The 17,337-nt window shown below is 40.8% G+C and overlaps 2 protein-coding genes across 2 annotated transcripts; one reads left to right on the forward strand and one right to left on the reverse strand.

Moving 5' to 3' along the window:
* The first annotated feature begins 1,109 nt into the window (after positions 1 to 1,109).
* Positions 1,110 to 8,795, forward strand: ccndbp1 (cyclin D-type binding-protein 1). Its single transcript, XM_023795435.2, has 11 exons — positions 1,110 to 1,294; positions 2,267 to 2,326; positions 2,820 to 2,899; positions 3,302 to 3,383; positions 4,762 to 4,858; positions 4,943 to 5,016; positions 5,390 to 5,466; positions 6,178 to 6,431; positions 7,431 to 7,491; positions 8,008 to 8,054; positions 8,287 to 8,795. Exons 1-11 carry the CDS (start codon positions 1,207 to 1,209, stop codon positions 8,393 to 8,395), a joined length of 1,029 nt encoding a protein of 342 aa, XP_023651203.1. The 5' UTR covers positions 1,110 to 1,206; the 3' UTR covers positions 8,396 to 8,795.
* Positions 8,786 to 17,104, reverse strand: LOC111835291 (protein-glutamine gamma-glutamyltransferase 5-like). Its single transcript, XM_023795434.1, has 13 exons — positions 17,028 to 17,104; positions 16,330 to 16,488; positions 14,473 to 14,706; positions 13,919 to 14,037; positions 13,485 to 13,613; positions 13,026 to 13,200; positions 12,014 to 12,143; positions 11,799 to 11,905; positions 11,212 to 11,454; positions 10,781 to 11,071; positions 10,483 to 10,643; positions 9,942 to 10,075; positions 8,786 to 9,106 (listed from the first exon to the last, which is right to left on the reverse strand). Exons 1-13 carry the CDS (start codon positions 17,035 to 17,037, stop codon positions 8,938 to 8,940), a joined length of 2,061 nt encoding a protein of 686 aa, XP_023651202.1. The 5' UTR covers positions 17,038 to 17,104; the 3' UTR covers positions 8,786 to 8,937.
* Positions 17,105 to 17,337: the final 233 nt, after the last annotated feature.

Genomic DNA, 17,337 nt, shown 5'->3' on the forward strand with positions numbered 1-17,337 from the left:
TATTTTTTAAACATTGTAACTTAACCAAATGATATTGTAGCTATTTACAAACTATAGTTATTTAAACCCATAGTATAATAATACAGTCATATCATGTGTATTTTTTGGGATTGAGTTGAGTTAAAAAAGTAACGCTAGTTAAAGTTGATACTGAACCACTTTAGCCATTTAGAGGCACTGCGGCCACTTCAGTGGAGAGTGTGAAAACCGGCCGAACAGAACAGCAGCTCTCGGGATGAGATGAAGAAGTCTGAGCACATATTGACATGAAATAAGTCAGATGTAGCCAGGCCTTGAAACAGAAGCCAACCACTAGGAAACCACTTCCCCAGGGAAACATGTACATCCTACTATTTGCTAAAAGTGTCGAGAGAAAGCAAACTAGCGGTCCAAGTTGACAGAGGGTAAAGCAATTATTTATTGAACAGAGATGCACACGTCAAGAATGTGTAACTGGGCGGGAATAGGAGTGTAAGGTTCTGGTGGTGAAGGGACACCCACATTTCAGCAGATCTCCCTATTTACTGCCTAACTGAAGGACTTTTACTGCACTGTGCCATCACTAAATGACACAAATTCATGACGCGTTCCGTATTGCTTCCACTGAAGCCATCACTAAGAACCCTGCACACCATCTCCATTACACTCCATCCTGGAACACCTTTAGCCCCTGGATCATTCCACTACAGTGCTGCAATTGCACTACTCAAAGGTTGCCACTGTGTGCGACTTAATTCCCATTTAAGAGATTATTGTAGTCTATCAATATATCTTACAAAAATAAAGTTCCTAAACAAGATTCTCTTTTTGAGGTAAATACAGGACTTGATTTTAGGCATTTTGTTTACAAAGAGAACTTACACCAGAACAAGGGTTTGTGGCTCACAGACCCAATCCTATAGTGCCACCTGGTGACAACTAAATGAACATGTACCTTACATAAATGTGTTCATAACATAAATTGTTATACATTCATAGCTTACCATATAAACGTCTGTAACTACAATTATAAATATCAGATTAATTTTGCAGAAGACCACATCTTACACATACAACCGAACTGCGTTACAAACGACAAAACCGCTAATTGAACCTTCCAAGCTGTCCGGTGACGTAGATCCTCCGTCGCAGAGTCCGGCTCGACATCAGAGGCCCGTGTTTTTAGTTCCGACCGCGAAGTCGCATGGTTTCCTGAAAAACGGCAACATGAGCGACGATAACTCCAGTTCTGACTGTCGGATTCCCCTGAGGAATCTCGTCAACCTCGTCCAGTGCGTCCGAGACCGAGTGAAAGGTACAAGTTGCGCGGAAACATTAATTTGTGCGGTGATGTTGACATGTCCATAGCCTTATTCCTGGAGTAGTTCAGAGGGCCGGATAAGTTTATACTGTATACCTATGACCGCACCTCAGTCCGATTTAAAAATCGTTTCCTACTGTGGCGTCGTCATTAAACGAAATTAACAAGGTAACATAACTATTGTTGTGTTATGGTTGTTTTGTATTCTGACTGGTTAAATTTGTAAGCGTCACCGTCACATGCAGTTCGGTTAGCGTTAGCTTGTTAGCTACCCCCCCCTTCGCATCACTGCACCTTACCACATATTACTAATCCGGACTAATAAGGTTTTTTTAATAAGGTCTTTGTAATGTGAGTTCGTTTGAGTCCTTTTTTAGTGTATTGCTATAGTGTAGTTGTTACCTCAGGAATGGGAGTATAAGCTAAACTTCGCAAATGCACATATAACAAAAAAAAAGGGTGAATGTAAAACTACCGAATTTTACCTATGGATTATACCTATGGAACTGTAACTGACTAAAACTAGTCACTTGAAATGCTTGTAAATTTTGCAGTTATTGAAGATAAGGTGTCTAAGAGGGCGGGATCCCATGTTGTCCCTTACTGATATTGAAGTATCGTCATCCTGCAGTCGAAAATGTGCCGCGCCAGTTCGTGTAAACACATTCCTGCCATCAGTATTTTTATTTATTACTATTATATGCTCTAATTATGAGTTTCCTCCGTGCCGATATTTAATTAAGCGTTGTGAGAATGACGGCAAAGAGGATGCATGACGTTCAGTCCATTCCTTAGAGCTTTGGATGGTATCAGTAGTTGACGTTGTGGATTCTGTTGTTTTTTTACGTCGTACATATTGCACTATGAATTTATGCACCATGAATCCTAAACACTGAACCACCTAATATAAAGACAAACGATACTGGAGATTTACTTTATTGATCCAGTGAATGATTCCCCCCACAGACGGAGAATCAAATGAATCACATGGGGATTTTAACCTGCCTAACTTCTGGGAAACGCTAGGTTGAGTATCATTAATTTTTACTTCATAATATCAAATGACCTGTTTTAATTTGTGCTGGAAATATTTTTCCACCATAATCTAACCTAAAATGTATTTGTCATCTGTGGCAACAGCTATTTTATCATATGTTTGATTGGATGAACTGTGTCTTCGGTCACTTCTGGCAGTACCATACACGGTAGTTTTTAAATATTTTAATACTGATGGTTTTGTGCATGTTTAAGCATGTTTCTGCTCTCAACAATGACAGCTATAATTTATCAACACGTTTAAAGGTGCCAGAGGTCAGTTTACGAAGTGTGTTATGATGCACATGCAGAAATATCAAAGAACTTGAAATACAATTGTGGACAGACTTTTTGAGCTTTTCTGGGCATTGATGCAGATGGTAATTGATAGACCTGATGGTATTGCTTTGGGTGTCCCTTATTAACTATGTGTTGCTTGCCTATAAGGAGTGTCGTCATGTCCCCCCCCCCCCTCTCTTCCCAGCACAAGCTGCCAAATCCACTTCACAGGAAGCCACGAAACTTAGCCTCGCATTCTCCAAGCCGCCGCTGCCGTCAGAGCAGGTGGACTGTAATTCATTTATGCTTATTATGTAAAAAGTCTGATTAAATGGGGGAAAAATACATCATGTTTTGGGTGTTGATGACAACTATGGAGAAAATGGATGTTGGTCAGTTTTGAAATAATTTGCACTGAAAGCATTTTGGTTTTGTGTTTTTTTTCCTGTCTGCAAAATAGTTCTAATCTGACATGTAATCTCTTCTTCAACATACCTGTCTGATTGTGTAGCAGCTTCATATGGGTGGTGATGATAATCTAGTTCAGCTCATAATGGCGGTGGGGCATGTGTGAATAAACGCACATGAACGTACAGTAACACCCCGAGTGTGAAGATCACGGCGTTCAACCACATCAGAAGAGCAGCACATGGTGCTTTTACCTTAAGCCTTTTTGGTTTTTTTTAGGATGCAGAGAAGATGGCAGAATCTTTCCAGAAGAGTATTTTGGCCCTGTCTACAGTCTACATGTGGTTTCCTAAAAGCCAAGGTCTGTTTGGGTGTCTCCGGGTGGAGCTTCAACAAAGTACCAAAAGTAGGGTACTTCAGGGTATTGTTTTCCATTGGCTTAAAAACTCATACCGGCACTGAATGACATCACAATGCGAGGCGGGTTATTTTGTACTGAATTAGAAAAATGGCTGTAGTGTATTATAGGGCTGGATGATGTGTGATATTAATAGCAATGTTGTGCACATGCAATTCATACTTCCATTCGTCTAGATTAAGATCAGGCTTTTTCTTGCTTTCAATTTTGTATAGGGACATTATAGCGGAGGGAGTTTGTATCACTAAAACATTTTTATTCTGTCATAGGAAAAAAATGATCATGTTTTACAATTTAAATGATTAATTTTCAAGATTATCTGATATATGTTTGAAAATCAGTTTAAAGGTTACCTCCCCTGCTTTTACTTTAATGCTGCATACATTCTCTGTGACAATTGTAATCATTTTCATTCTTGCTGTTAAATCACTCCTAGATGGGTTTTTCAGAAATTTATGTTGAACTCCTTGTTATACATATATAACCCCAATATTTATTACAACAAAATCACATTGCAATACTATAATTTTTCCAGTACCATGCTGTCCTAGTGTATTATACAAAATACTTTATTTCTTGTTATACTATCCTGAGATCTGGTTCTGCCGGCCAGATCGCAGTTAAATCTTCGGTCGCTTCATTTGTCCACGCATCCATTATTATTATTATTCGTTTACCTCATTTATCGTTGTTTTCTGAGTTGTATTGCATTTCAGAGGCAGGCGATTTGCATAACCAATCGACAAAGAAAGCATTTCAAGTCCCACCCCAAGTACCAAAAAGTAGCCCACTGGCACTTTTGGTACCGGAACTTTTGATATGGCTGTTCTGATTACCCTCACTGAATGGCCAGATGAGCGTTTCCTTTCTGTTGTCAGAAGTTGACATGCTGGTCCTGGATCAATCATACATTTGGCACAGTCATGTTTTGTTGTGTTTCCTTTTGCAGTTTAATGAGTGGAATAAATGTTTAAATTTAAGAAGAAAAATTGTTACAGAGAATTGTGATCTCAATTCTAAGCAAAAGAATCGAGATTCACATTATTTTCAGAATCGTGCAGGCCTAGCCCAGGGGCACATACTTACCTCTATCAGCAGAAATATTGTAAAGTAAATGAGTATTTTTATACTGAATTGGCAAAGAGGAACCTTTGTCTTTACCATATTGTTCTATTAATAAACTCTTGAGTGTTATGGCATTAATTACATTTCAGTTATAATTTAAAATATGATGCTCTGTACCAATATTTCTTTGGATGAACGTTTTGTGTTATGTCTTGGTTCATAAGATCGATGATATAGTGAGGTTTCTTCTCTGCAGGCATGACACTGCGCAGAATAATCCGAGACGCCACAGCGCAGGTTCTGGAGGGGGTCGTACAGCTGATAGACGTCATCCTCAGCACACCCCTGCAGAGGTAACGGTGCCCGCATGTAAGCTGCCGTTGAGCTGATGTGTCCTCTATGTGTCTGAGTCTCCTGTGCCGTGCTTCATCCTGCAGCCTATCGCAAGAACAGCTCACCTCTACAGGTAGTGTGTGGTCATCATGCGACCAGTTTGCTCACCTTCCTAAAGGTGAGTGCAGTTCGACGCTTTTCCATGTGACTGCGTTTTTCAGCGTTTTGTTTGTGATCAATGACATTTATTGACTTGCAAAAAGCTTGGGAGGTAGGTAGACAAAACTGCCATTAGAGGGCAGTGTTTTGATGCTGTCGGAATAGTTCATCACAGAACCTAATCACCTGATACAGTTTAATGCAAGTACATGATGATAAAGATGCAACCATTCTAAGTCCGGCTTGTATAAATTTATGTTATTGGTCACAAAGGGAAAACTTTGACCATTCACTTTTAACTTCTGTCTACTAAATAATTGGTACTTGAGTAAATGTACAGTTGGAGGGACCTGAAATGTCACATGACCGGGTTTACAAGTCTCTCCATGCAGATAACCAGGCTGCGGTGCTCAGCTTGTTGACCTCTCACATTGCTGTGGTGAAGGACGCCATAGAGGAAATGGAGCAGGTCCATCAATTTCCTCCTTTTTTTCATGGCAAATTTTGATGTCTATAGACTTTATTTTGAGAAGGTGTTAGTGTGGCTTCCCTCCATGGGTGATGGAAGCATGACCTATAAAGCACAGCATCATTCTTAGTAGCTTAAATCAGTGATTGGTGTTTGATTAACCTTCAGATAGCCTTAAGTTAACATGACTATGTTTGCTGATTTAGCTGATAAGGCCTTGCCCCGCTGGCTAGGATTAACCCTCTGGGGTTGACGGCATCGTCGGCGACGCCGCGTATCTTTCTCGTGTATTTCGGTTTGCTGAAATCTTATTATAGAAACATGGAAAAAACGCGGACTAAATCCGTAATCTTTTCAAAACGTCCATTGTCGGAAGTATTAAAGTTTTAAAAATGAGGTATATTTACCATGATTTAAGTTTATGGTATTGAATGAAATGTGTGACCATGCCCCAGTCAGTGAAAGTGTGTTCCCTACCCCTAGACCCCAGAGGGTTATATGACACATCGGGGAGTGTTAGAATAGTTCATTCCCGGCGTTAGCTGGACAGAAAGGAAATTCACCATCTCTGCACATCTTCATTCCCTTTATACAATATTCACCAGTGCTAGTCAATAGGAATGCTAGTGATTTTCTGTAAACACAGCAGTTGCTGGCGTTCACTTTTAAGATCATGTAATCTTGACTGGCTTTCTTGGCCATGTTTACCAGGCACAAACAGAGGCCCTCGACCCCTTTAGTGACGTCTTGGATGATGAGGATCTGGACTCCCGGGGGAACCGAGACACCTACTGGTCAGAATCGGACCGGCAGCTCATGGCCCCGTGTCGGGGCCTGATGAAGGCGTCCGCGGCGTGCCTGCGGAAGCTGACTGCTGCCGTGAAATCTAATGGCAACGTGAACAGTTCAGAGACCATCGCGCAGCTGGATGACCTTGCTGACATCACCAAAGACATAAGCCCAAGGTCAGGCCGATTGTTAGTCCTGTCTCAGCTGCAATGTGTGTAAAATGTCTATGGGGACCCCTAGTTGTAGCTGTTTAGTGCAGTATAAATATGTATGGCCTTCCTCAGAAAAATCTGTTTGAAGATGCATAGATTAATATACCAGGTTTAAATATGCAAATATATATTTCCCTATCTTCTTAACCATTAGCCACTCCATTTAAAAAAGGGCCTATGCAGATTTAATTAACTTAGATTAACTTTCATTGTTATTTAATCACCTGCGATATGTGCATGTTGTTGCACAATCCAGGTGTGGCCCTGATGAGCAGTGGGAATGAGCACACCCTGCTGTTATGCCTGTTCTCCATAACACATCTCTGTTTCCATACGAACACCTGATTTCATACCTGCAATTTGTAGGTGTGGCATATTTTCCATAGATACAGCTGAATGACTCAATAAAAGGAAATCATGTGTTTGAATCAGTGGGACAGCACACCTCAAAGGAATGCCCTCATCATTAGTCTGAACTCTAATGATTTAATATGAAAAATGGCAAGTGTTGAATGGAAATCTAGTATAGGTGCAATGCAGCCACCAAAGTGACTTATAAATTAATTTAAAGCTACAGCCTTTTTTATAAGTAGATATGTAGAACATTGTGTGGACATAATGGTTTGTAATTCAGTGCCAGGTCCAGAACAAAATCACTGAAGGTACATCTGAAATTAATGAAGGGGCCCAGTTCTCATAATCATGGTGCAGTCGTGTTCTGATTGACTTCCACACTTGTAAACCCAAGCTGTACACTTGTAACCCAAGCAATTTCCACTTGTTCCACACTTGTAAACCTGTTATCATTTATATAAACAAACCTCATTTAATATTATAATGGTGCTCAAAAGCTGTTCAGTATTTTTAGGAGTGAGAGGTTAGACACCATTGTCAAGAAACACAAACATTCCATTAGACTTGATGCATTTAGTAAATGACGTTTTAATTCTGTTTCCCTGTTAGTGTTGATGATCTTGCCCTCAGTCTTTACCCACCAATGGACTACTCTGGAGTGCAGCAAAATGTAAGTCTGGAAAGAAATGTTTTCAAAAGTAGCAACTTTCCTTTCATCCAGAGTCCTTAGTAATCTCCAGATGTGTGTCAGGCTCCCATAGCTGCCTTGAAAGCAGGGTATGCACCTGTGATTGGCAAGTGTCGTGGAGTATTCGGGCGTCTTGTCTGTTCCACACGTGCTGCACTGTGCAGGTAACAAGCACAGATAGGCACAGCAGCCGGGCAGGAAGCGTGTTTGTGCCAGCTAGCCAAGATGAAAGACCGCTTTGGGGTGTGATGGTGCCACCTACACTGCAAAACTTCCCGTCTCTAGTTGCTGATGAATACTGTCTCACGTTTAGGTTCCACCCCTTACTTTGGAACTGGTACCATTTATTATTTCACTTTGTCGAATTAGTTGAATTTTTGTGGTCTGGTTTTGGAAAGAAAATGTTAGTATTTAGTAATTGATTCAGACACTAAGGATTTGTGTAAAGTTTGTTTTTCTCAGAAGGAATAACAGCAGCAATAATAAATATGTTTCCAGGCATGCAAGGTGGCGGGCGTATTGGTGAAGGTGCTGGAGATCACCAGGTGGGTGTGTTACGGCGCCATGGCGGCGCTGCACCTCATCTCACATTCAAGTGGCCATTCAGGCCGCCGTGCGACACCGACGCTCAGCCCGGTGTTCGGGAGAGCGATGCCCGCCGTGTTTTTGTTTTCTCTCCTGTGGTAACATGGGAACCTCTCCAAGCGGTGATTTCATCCTTCACTCCTGAAATGCACCTCTTTTTTTTTTCCCCTTTGCCCCGTCCCTGTTTCTCAGAGCAAGTCACGTCTGCCTGGAAGCCGACCAGAGCTGGGTGGAGTTTTTGAGTGGAGCAGTCGACCACAACCTGCAGAAAGTTGGCGCTTTGGCGCAGGGCTGTGGCTGACACAGACGCAGACTCGGCCTCAGCCTGCCCAAGACGCTCGATTTCCGGGGATTGTGTGATGTAATCCTGAATGCTTCTCCTCTTTTGAACTGTGCCTGCATGTGGGATGACTGAGAGCTTTTGCGAATATGACAAGAGTCTGACAGTAATAAATATTCACAAAATCGGGGGAGTATTCGGGTTTATGGTAGCAGCCTGTGGTGTTCACAGCTTCAGCTAATAATATAAATATATATATAAAAAACATATATGAAACCTGTCTTTTCATTTTGTAGTATCAGTATACACAAAAAGCAGCCATCTTTTGTCATTGCACAAAACATCTTGTATTTAATCTTTTTGTAAACTGAAAACACATCTGTGAATTTCAAAAAAACAATGACCCAGTCATTTGACCCAGTTTGTGAGATTTATTTGTTTCTTTGTAGAGAAAGAGTACATTTGTCTCTGATATGCACATCACAAGTTGGTAGGCAACCTGCTTTGTAGAATCCAACCAATTCTTTGTTTGAGTCCGCTACGAGCTAAACCCGAGCTACGAGCTAAACCCGAGTAGCTATGTGCGCGGGTTTCACGTCGACGGTGATGCTCGTGTTGATGTCCGTGAACAAGTTGCAGTTGAAGTTGGCCACCAACTGCCTGGCACCAGCTTTGTATGGCACGAAGGGCACCAGCACTCGAATCCGAGTATTGGGTTTGATGGAAGGCAGGCTAGAGAAAGAACACATCCATCAAAACTTGACCTGAACAGGACATTAATACAGTAATATGTGATACTGTGCAAAGGTCTTAGGCAATCAAAGAAAACGTTTCAGTGATCTTCATGTTGGTGTAAAACTGATGTCTCAAAGTGTGTGAACTATTTTAAAACCCCTCAATCATCCCAATATTTGCAGCAACCATCCAATACACCCATGTATTTTTGACACGACTTCTAGGGCACTATTTTTTATTAATCAATAGCTAATTAAATTGAGTAATTTAACTAATTAGATTTGTTAAATTTCACTACCAATTCAATTAATTAACAAGTCCATGGAATGACTGTGGTGACCCATGGAAGAGGCTTTGGAACCAAAGCAGTCGTGTTCTAACCATCTACCAAGATTTCAGTAAATTGTTAGTTTTCATTGTGTTACTATTAACTTGCATATGTTCTAATCTTAAAATAAACCCTAATGTCTAAATGTTAAATGTTTCCTTGGACTGCCTAAGACCGCATAGTACTATGCAACCATAGCAGCAGACACAAAGCAACAAACAGGCATGCAGAGTAGGTTAATGGCGAAGAACCGTTTGTCAGAATATACAAACGCTCACTAAAACTTCTCTACCCAGGATTTTCATAATCAGCTAAGGAGTTTCAGAAACATTGTAGGTGATTCATTCTATGACCTATTTTACTTAGCTACAAGCTTGCTTCTGCCATAATCTACAGGTTGGATATCATACGCCCCCTCTGCCCTGCCTCTATGATAATGATTATGACGGCAAAGTAAGATATAAATTTTTGTTTTTTTGCACTTGGGAGATGAGTCTCACTGACTTGGTCTCCTGGACGTCCACCAGTAATCCAGAGCCGCTGACGGTGACCTTACAGTCTGTCAGTACCATAGAGACGGGGTTCTCAAACACCACCTCTGCTGTCATTTCGGAGCCCGGGTAGGCCATCCCCTTCGTCTGGAAGAAGAAAAGCCAAACTGCTTTGAAATTTCAGCTGCTGCTGTTTTGTTGTGTCTCAATAGCAGCTAGAAGTACAGTTAAAGTCACATTTGTTGAATCAAAACCACTGCTGTTTATTAAGATTTGCCTCATGAAGTAGGGAAATATCCCATAGTTATTATGACTGCCTTTATAATGTTTTAAAGACCTTGAAAATATTTCTTCACCAAATTTTTGTCATTACTAATGTTTACAATATATTTTTGCAGTTTCCCTTCTATTTTTGCTTTTAATCAAGAAACAAATATGACAACATAATTTTAGAAGACCTAGTGCAAACATACTTTCTAGGCTAAATCTTGTCAAGCTCTGAAATTGTTTGGCCTGTGTTTCCAAGAAGTCGAACGAGAGAAGACCACACTCACGGTTATGGTGAGTTTGGGGTTTTCTGGCACAATGTCTTTCTCTGTGTGGTAGCTGATCCCATTGTTATCCAAATCTGTTACGATAGCGTTCACTCTGATGATGTTCCTCCCCAGGAGAGTAGCGTAGCGTGGGTAGGCGATCTGAATGGGAATGCTCATCTCTGTGGACACAAAACGGGACACTGGTTTGGTTTTCAGGCATTAGTATTGGCCTTAGCTGAGTTCTTAAATCCTGACATAATTTATTCAGGGTTAAAGAAGATTCTTCCCTTTTTACAGAAGCAGCCAAATCCTGTACCTTTGCTTGAAAGCAGCAGTGTCTCCGGATCTTCGGTCCAGATAATTGCCCCAGGCACACCATTGTAGAGCATAACCTGAGCAAGCAGGTGGATTTGGAGCTTCTTGGATGCCTGGTTGCTATTGTTCAGAACCAGACTAAGGTTGATGTCCTTGCCGTTGATTGACTTGCTAACCTCTACTAACTTCAGCTGTAGGTTACGAGACCCAGGAGGTGAATTTGGCGTATTACTCAAAGGCTTGGTCCCTCTCTTCACAGCTTCTTTGTACACCTGCCTCTCCTTCTCTGTACCTGCACATAACATAACAATGATATGCTTTCATGATCAGTATCAAACCAAACCTATACAGTAATTATTCACATGACAATGCTTTGAGATTGTAGGCAATGATTGAGGTGAAACTTTTCAGCATCTCCACAGTTAGACCTACCCTCTGTGTATTTGTAGCTGGCTGTGATGTCTGATCTCTTGTCCATCCCAACCATTTTAGTGCTTATGTTCTGCCCCACTTCACATGTGTCTGAATTAAGCATTATTTTAGAGCCATTGGATAAAATCTTCCAGTTGACAATATCAGCGTTGACTTCAGCAAAGACAAAAGGAACGTCGTATTTGACGTCTACATGACCTTCCAGCACAGCTTTGACTGGGGCTGGTCCACAGCAGTACAGTCCTACAGGAAGGGAAAGCAGACTTTCAGAGGTTCTCATGGAGAAGCAGGGGCTCCAGTCAAATTACTGTTTGTTCAGATTTTTGTGTCTCAAAGCCACATTCACCTTGTGTCCTCTTGATATTGGTTAAATCTTTTATCTGATTTCCACTATATGGTCTACAATTATTTATTGGTTTTTGGGCAGCTAGTGATAAGTGTTTCTAACCCCTACATTAAACAATACATGTCGTTTGCCATATAGAGTTGAATAGACGATTGAATTTTTACTCTTGGCTACAATTTTTTGATAGCTATTATTAGGGTTTTAGACATAGGTGTGAAATGGAATGTGGACGACTTTGTACCATTGCTTGTTTCTTGGGGTGTGGGGTCCACCACCTGCCAACCATCATAGAAATCTCCAGAAAGGTCAGGGCGCCTCATCCAGGCCTCCACCCACACGTGGAAGTTCCTACATCAGTACAGAGTTAGGAGAGACTCAGGGGTCAAGTTAGGGGACAAACTTTTTGGTACTTCATGAATTGGTAGGATGTGTTGAGTTTTGCAGTGGGACAATCACCACACACTGTCGTTTTCAAGAACACGTCCACTCTCTGCGCGGTATTGGTCAATGACAAGATTACCGTCCGTGTCGTGGGCTGACTGGAAATTGGTGACCACTCGAGTGGGGATTCCCACGCACCTCAGAACTGCATTTGGAATTTGTAAATTAAAGTTGAATTAAATTATGTACAGTATTACACATACATATTGGGCATTGTGTAAATCCTGTTACCAGTTGCTAACGCATATAGAGGAATCAAATATATGCAGAATTCTTTCTTGAGTTGAGGGTACAATTTCCCAGTTATAAATACAGAATACAGTGATCCCCCGCTTATCGCGGAAGATGCATTCCAGACCAATCAGCGATAGGTGAAAATCCGCGATATAGAAAGACCATATAGATTTTAATTTTAAATTTATATATATATTTTTATAGTTTAAGCTTTAAAATACCCCTCCCACATGCCTTGAACACATGTAAACTTATTAAAACAACACATATGATATGTGGATGTTGGGCTAAGGATATGAGTAACATAATAATAATAATGGTAATAATAATAATAATATTATGTAATGTATACGTATGTGATTCCATTTTATCGATGGCTTTATTCCGAGAACATGCCACCCTCTTTCCTGTTTGATTAAAGGAAAGTGATGCGGTGGCTCATATTCTTTTCATCCTTCTTGATGTAGCGTACCGTCGAATAATTCAAGACATATTGGCGAGCGACGTCCGCGTAACGCTTTCCTTCCCAAAGCATATCCAGGAGTTTTACCTTCTCCTGAATGGTCAAGGTCCTCCTCTGGCGCTTAGGCTCACTACTACCAGAATGCTTAGAAGATGCAGGACACTTGGGAGCCGTCGTAGGGCTTAAAACAAAACGAAAACAATCGAACCACAAGCAAGGTACGCGATACGCAGAGAACCGTGACACGTCGGGGGAAAATCCGCGATATAGCGGGGGATCACTGTATATACTTCCTCCAAAAAGAAGACAGCTGCCACCTTCTCAACATACCTGTGCACAGGACCGCTGCAAACACCCAGCACTGACCATACTTCACAGAGTTGTAGTTCCTGGCCCACTTCCTTAGGATTTCCACACTGTTGTTCCAGGATGTTGGTACTGTGCCGTCAGAGAAGTCATCATCCCAATTGCCCACTATAACCCCTCCATCATCTTGGGCATTAATCTGAAAGGGGTGCAAAAGCAAGATATTTCTATATTATATTAATTTTATAGCTTTCTACAGCAGTGTGATTTTGTTGTGAATTTGCCCTAATAGTGTAGCAAGCAAACTGTTTTTATTTTTAAGACAAAGTTATTTTTGTACGTTTAACATATATATATATATCTTATGGTTTCATATCTACTCCATCTTCTTTTTATTGAAGGCTTAACATTGAATGTGTCAATGTATTTGAAATCCTACGTCACTGTGTCCAAAATGCATGAATAACACAAGCCAAGACTGACCATTGCACAGAGCACTCTGCTGACGTAGATGGGGCTGCTTCGAGCAGAGTAGTCCTCCTCCTTGTTTCTCAGGCACTTGAGGTTCCTGTCCATGAGTTTCAGGCAAATGTCCACAATGTCCTGTTCAAACTGCAGAGCAAATGGTACATTTTGGTCAGATTTCAGAGATCATTTAGGTCCAACATACTCATGTATACAAATAGCTAAATATTAATGTTTCCTGTGGAGGGAATGAGGCTTTTGAACCTCTGGCAGCATAGGATTCTCATGCACTATCAGTCACTGACAGAACCACCTCACTTCTCACTGATTGGTTCCCATTGGCTTAAAACGGTCAATGATTGACAGCATGCAGAAGCCCCTCCCACCATGAGCTCCACAGCTTAATTTTTCTCATTGCTAAGTATGTGAGTTCGACGGGATTCTCTTTGCACCTGTCCAAAGGTCCATGTCTTAGGTAAGATGTAATCGCTAGATCCCATGTACAGGAGGCCGTGTTCACTCATCACATATTCCTGTCTGTCACTGTCCTGGAGCATGTATACTGAATCATCTGCCAGAGATGAAAAGAAGAGCCAGAACAAGGCAAATCCAGAGTGAAATTGAGTCCAGGCCCTCTCCAGGAGTTTGGTTCCAGAGTCCGAGCTGCGCGTTGAGGTGAACCTGACTATATCTAGTCGGTATCTCTCTACCTCCCACACCAGCTCAGGCTCCTTTCCCACCAGAGAGGTTACATTCCTTTCATGTGCCAAGAGCCAGTTTTGGTAGCCGGCAGTCAGTCCATTGAAGCCCCTGCCTTCGACTACCACCCGATCTACATTGCCCTTGACCCACACAGCTCCCCCTGCAGGTGAGAGACCCACAGGAGGGTACCTGACATTTGGTGTGCTAAATGGCAGGTAAGTTTAACTTGATACTCCTAAACTGAGTGTTAAATAGTCCTTGTGTCACTCCCCCCTCCTCCACCCTTACCCACACTGGGACTCACCTGAACACCAAGGATTAAACAGCAGGATAAACTTGTTATCACAAGTGAAGGAAGAGGCAGTCTTTATTCTCAGAGAATACTCCCCGATACAGGCTTCGGCTGGGCTGCTGACAGACAGCGTCACAGAGGAGACAGTCTTCTCCTGGATGCTGGCATTCCACAAATTATTCGCCAGCCCCGCAGGAGAGATCCTGAACATCGCCTTGGTCCTCAAAGCCTCAGAAGCCTGAAGACCTGATTGATGGTACAGAAAAATATTTACCTTTGCCAGGCCAAACAACTTTAATTCTATAACTAATTCTGTGAAAAATATACAAGAAAAATTAAATCCACATTTTGGTTGACATAAATCATAATTCTTGGCATTCTGTAGTCACTATACATCTGAAAATAAATATTTGTACATCTATAGTGAATAGTGAATTCACAAATACTACACACAGCTCTTTCCTGTTGTATTGAGCAGTTATATTTGTCCTTCCTGTTGCCTAAGAAGTTATTATCCCCTAACCTCTCTCAGGTGTCTTCAGTTCATTGCTAAACAAATATAAACATATTTTTATTTTTTATACAGTGATATTTTTTATCATTTTAATGATGAAAACACATAATCAGAGGTGAGAACAAAACTTAGTTGTTATAGGTCTATAATATGCTGCTGTTATCAAAAGTGAATCGTGGGGGGGGGGGGCATTACAAGGGAGACTTTAAACGTGTTGGCAACAAGTAATTATTGCCAATCCAGGGTTATGCTTACTACTAGGCTGACTTTTTCCTTTTTTAAGCACAATGTACTTTAGACTGTCCATGGCAGTCATGACGACTTTCTGGGCTGTTATAACTGCACACCTATGTGTGCCTATAATATGCTGTAGTTATCAGGGGTCCCCTGGGGGGCACAACAAGAGAGATTTAAAGGTGTTATCAACAAAGCAGGCTTAGGCTTACTATCTTTAACGAAAACTTAAAGCAGGAGTATTTTTCGGGAACAGAAATAAAATAAAATACATCTAACAAACTATAATTGACATAAAATAGACACAAACATCAGACATTTCTGTTCCCATTTTTAAATACTATTTTGCTTAAGTAGTGGCTTGATTATTTGATTTTCTTTACTGAGCATTTACAGTACCTGGAACAAATTTTGCTCATTTTGGAGACAGAACATAATGTGCACTGTTCATTCATGCAGGATTCTCTAAAGACAGATAAAAAGAGGTCTACAACTTTAAGTTTATCACTAAAAATACAACTTAGATAAAACGCTTTAACTGCAAGAAACTTTTGACCCTGCAAGTAAATAATGCATTTGCAGCAGGTTGTTGGCTTAACATACACAAAATTTGACCAGGTTTTTGCCAACATAATTTAGAATATTTTTATAAGACATAAGGCAAATGTGGATGAACAGTGGTCATGAAGACATAAATTGTCTTATAAAATTATCCAGTTATGTTTATTTACTGAACTTTAATTCGACTCACATTCCTAAAATCAGGGAAGGTTGTCTGAAAGAATTATGCAATTTCCTAACTGTTAATCTCTGCTGATCATCAAAGGTACGCCATCATACCCTTAAAAACCATGTGCAGCAGAAGGTCAATGTTTAGAAAATACATTTATTAGCCTTCTCTGTGAAAGCTTTTGAGCTGTAGTAAAACTATTCATGTGCAGGTAAATAAATAGTGTTCGACACTCCTCCGTCTATTTACAGGCTGCTAATTGAGACTGTTATTGAAACATTATTGTCAGGGGTGCAGGACAGAGACAGGAGACATATTTAATGCTTCATTTTGTTATAGGTTATTTTAAGGTGTAACCAATATCACCCAAATCAGCCAAAAGACTCCCTACCTGTTTGTACCGTGAACTCCAGCTTGTCGAGAGCTGACATGTCAGCTGTTTTCATTTGGAGAGTCAGGAGAAAGGGCTTCCCCCTCCTCACTATGAGTCTGTCCACAGAGATCTCATCAGTGTTGTGAGCTTTGTTGTTTTCCCTACAGTGGAGCAAAACTAGAAAAAAGAAGAAAAAAAAGGCAAGAGTAATCACAAAATGTATATATATATTTTTTACAATTGCGTGGTACTTTTTATTGGTTCTCTCTGCCAGCAATTAAAATAATCAGGCATATCGACAAGGCTTCAGCTGATAAGATTTATAGGAAAACTCAAATTCACCTCAAGTCACATCTGGCCATTATTGAGTAGATAATATACACAGCCAGACTGGGAGCAGGGCTGGAATATCAGGGGGCCCTGACAAAATGCCCCCCTTGGCCCGGACTAACCCACTGAATTTATTTTCTGTAAGGGTGTCATTGCCCCTCTGACACCCTTGATGGGATGTTATCAGAGGCAATTATAATACCTGCCCAAATGTTTGTAAATATAGAGAACCATTTTCTTATACAAATTCAATTAGATGCTTCACATTTGGCATTTCAGTTCAGCTGGTCTATATATATGCGTGTGGGTGTGTACGGCATATATGGCATTTTTGTACTTGTTGATCATAAAAAGAACTGATTAAATTTTCACTTAGGTTAACTTACCCAAAGCCATTGCTGCGTAAGTTGTTCTGCGTTATTGCAAGTTGTCCGCTGCCCAGAGTGTCTTTGCAAGTGACTGAAGACACTCGGTCCGGACACCTGTATAAATACAGTGACACTTACGGCTTTTTCCTGTTCTGCAACCATGGGCCTGAATTACTAATATTGAATTTATCAGAAACTGGTTTTGTTACTGGATGACTACTTTTGCTATGTACTGAACAATTAGACAACAAAGAAACACACCTTTTTCTTAGAGATTTTGAAATAATGCTGAGAGATAGCAATCTTACACTGTTGTGCAATTTTCAGT

The sequence above is a fragment of the Paramormyrops kingsleyae genome, chromosome 8 (genome assembly GCF_048594095.1).
Source record: "Paramormyrops kingsleyae isolate MSU_618 chromosome 8, PKINGS_0.4, whole genome shotgun sequence".
In the NCBI taxonomy this organism is placed as follows: Eukaryota; Metazoa; Chordata; class Actinopteri; order Osteoglossiformes; family Mormyridae; genus Paramormyrops; species Paramormyrops kingsleyae.

Bases quoted from the DNA above. Each gene is read 5' to 3' on its own strand.
- ccndbp1 (XM_023795435.2), top strand. From the start codon at position 1,207: ATGAGCGACGATAACTCCAGTTCTGACTGTCGGATTCCCCTGAGGAAT. The intron at 2,900-3,301 runs GTGGACTGTAAT...GGTTTTTTTTAG, and splicing joins CGCCGCTGCCGTCAGAGCAG to GATGCAGAGAAGATGGCAGA. The intron at 5,017-5,389 runs GTGAGTGCAGTT...CTCTCCATGCAG, and splicing joins GTTTGCTCACCTTCCTAAAG to ATAACCAGGCTGCGGTGCTC.
- LOC111835291 (XM_023795434.1), bottom strand. The intron at 10,076-10,482 runs GTGAGTGTGGTC...TTCTTCTTCCAG, and splicing joins ACCCCAAACTCACCATAACC to ACGAAGGGGATGGCCTACCC. The intron at 9,107-9,941 runs GTCAGTGAGACT...TTCTTTCTCTAG, and splicing joins GTGGACGTCCAGGAGACCAA to CCTGCCTTCCATCAAACCCA.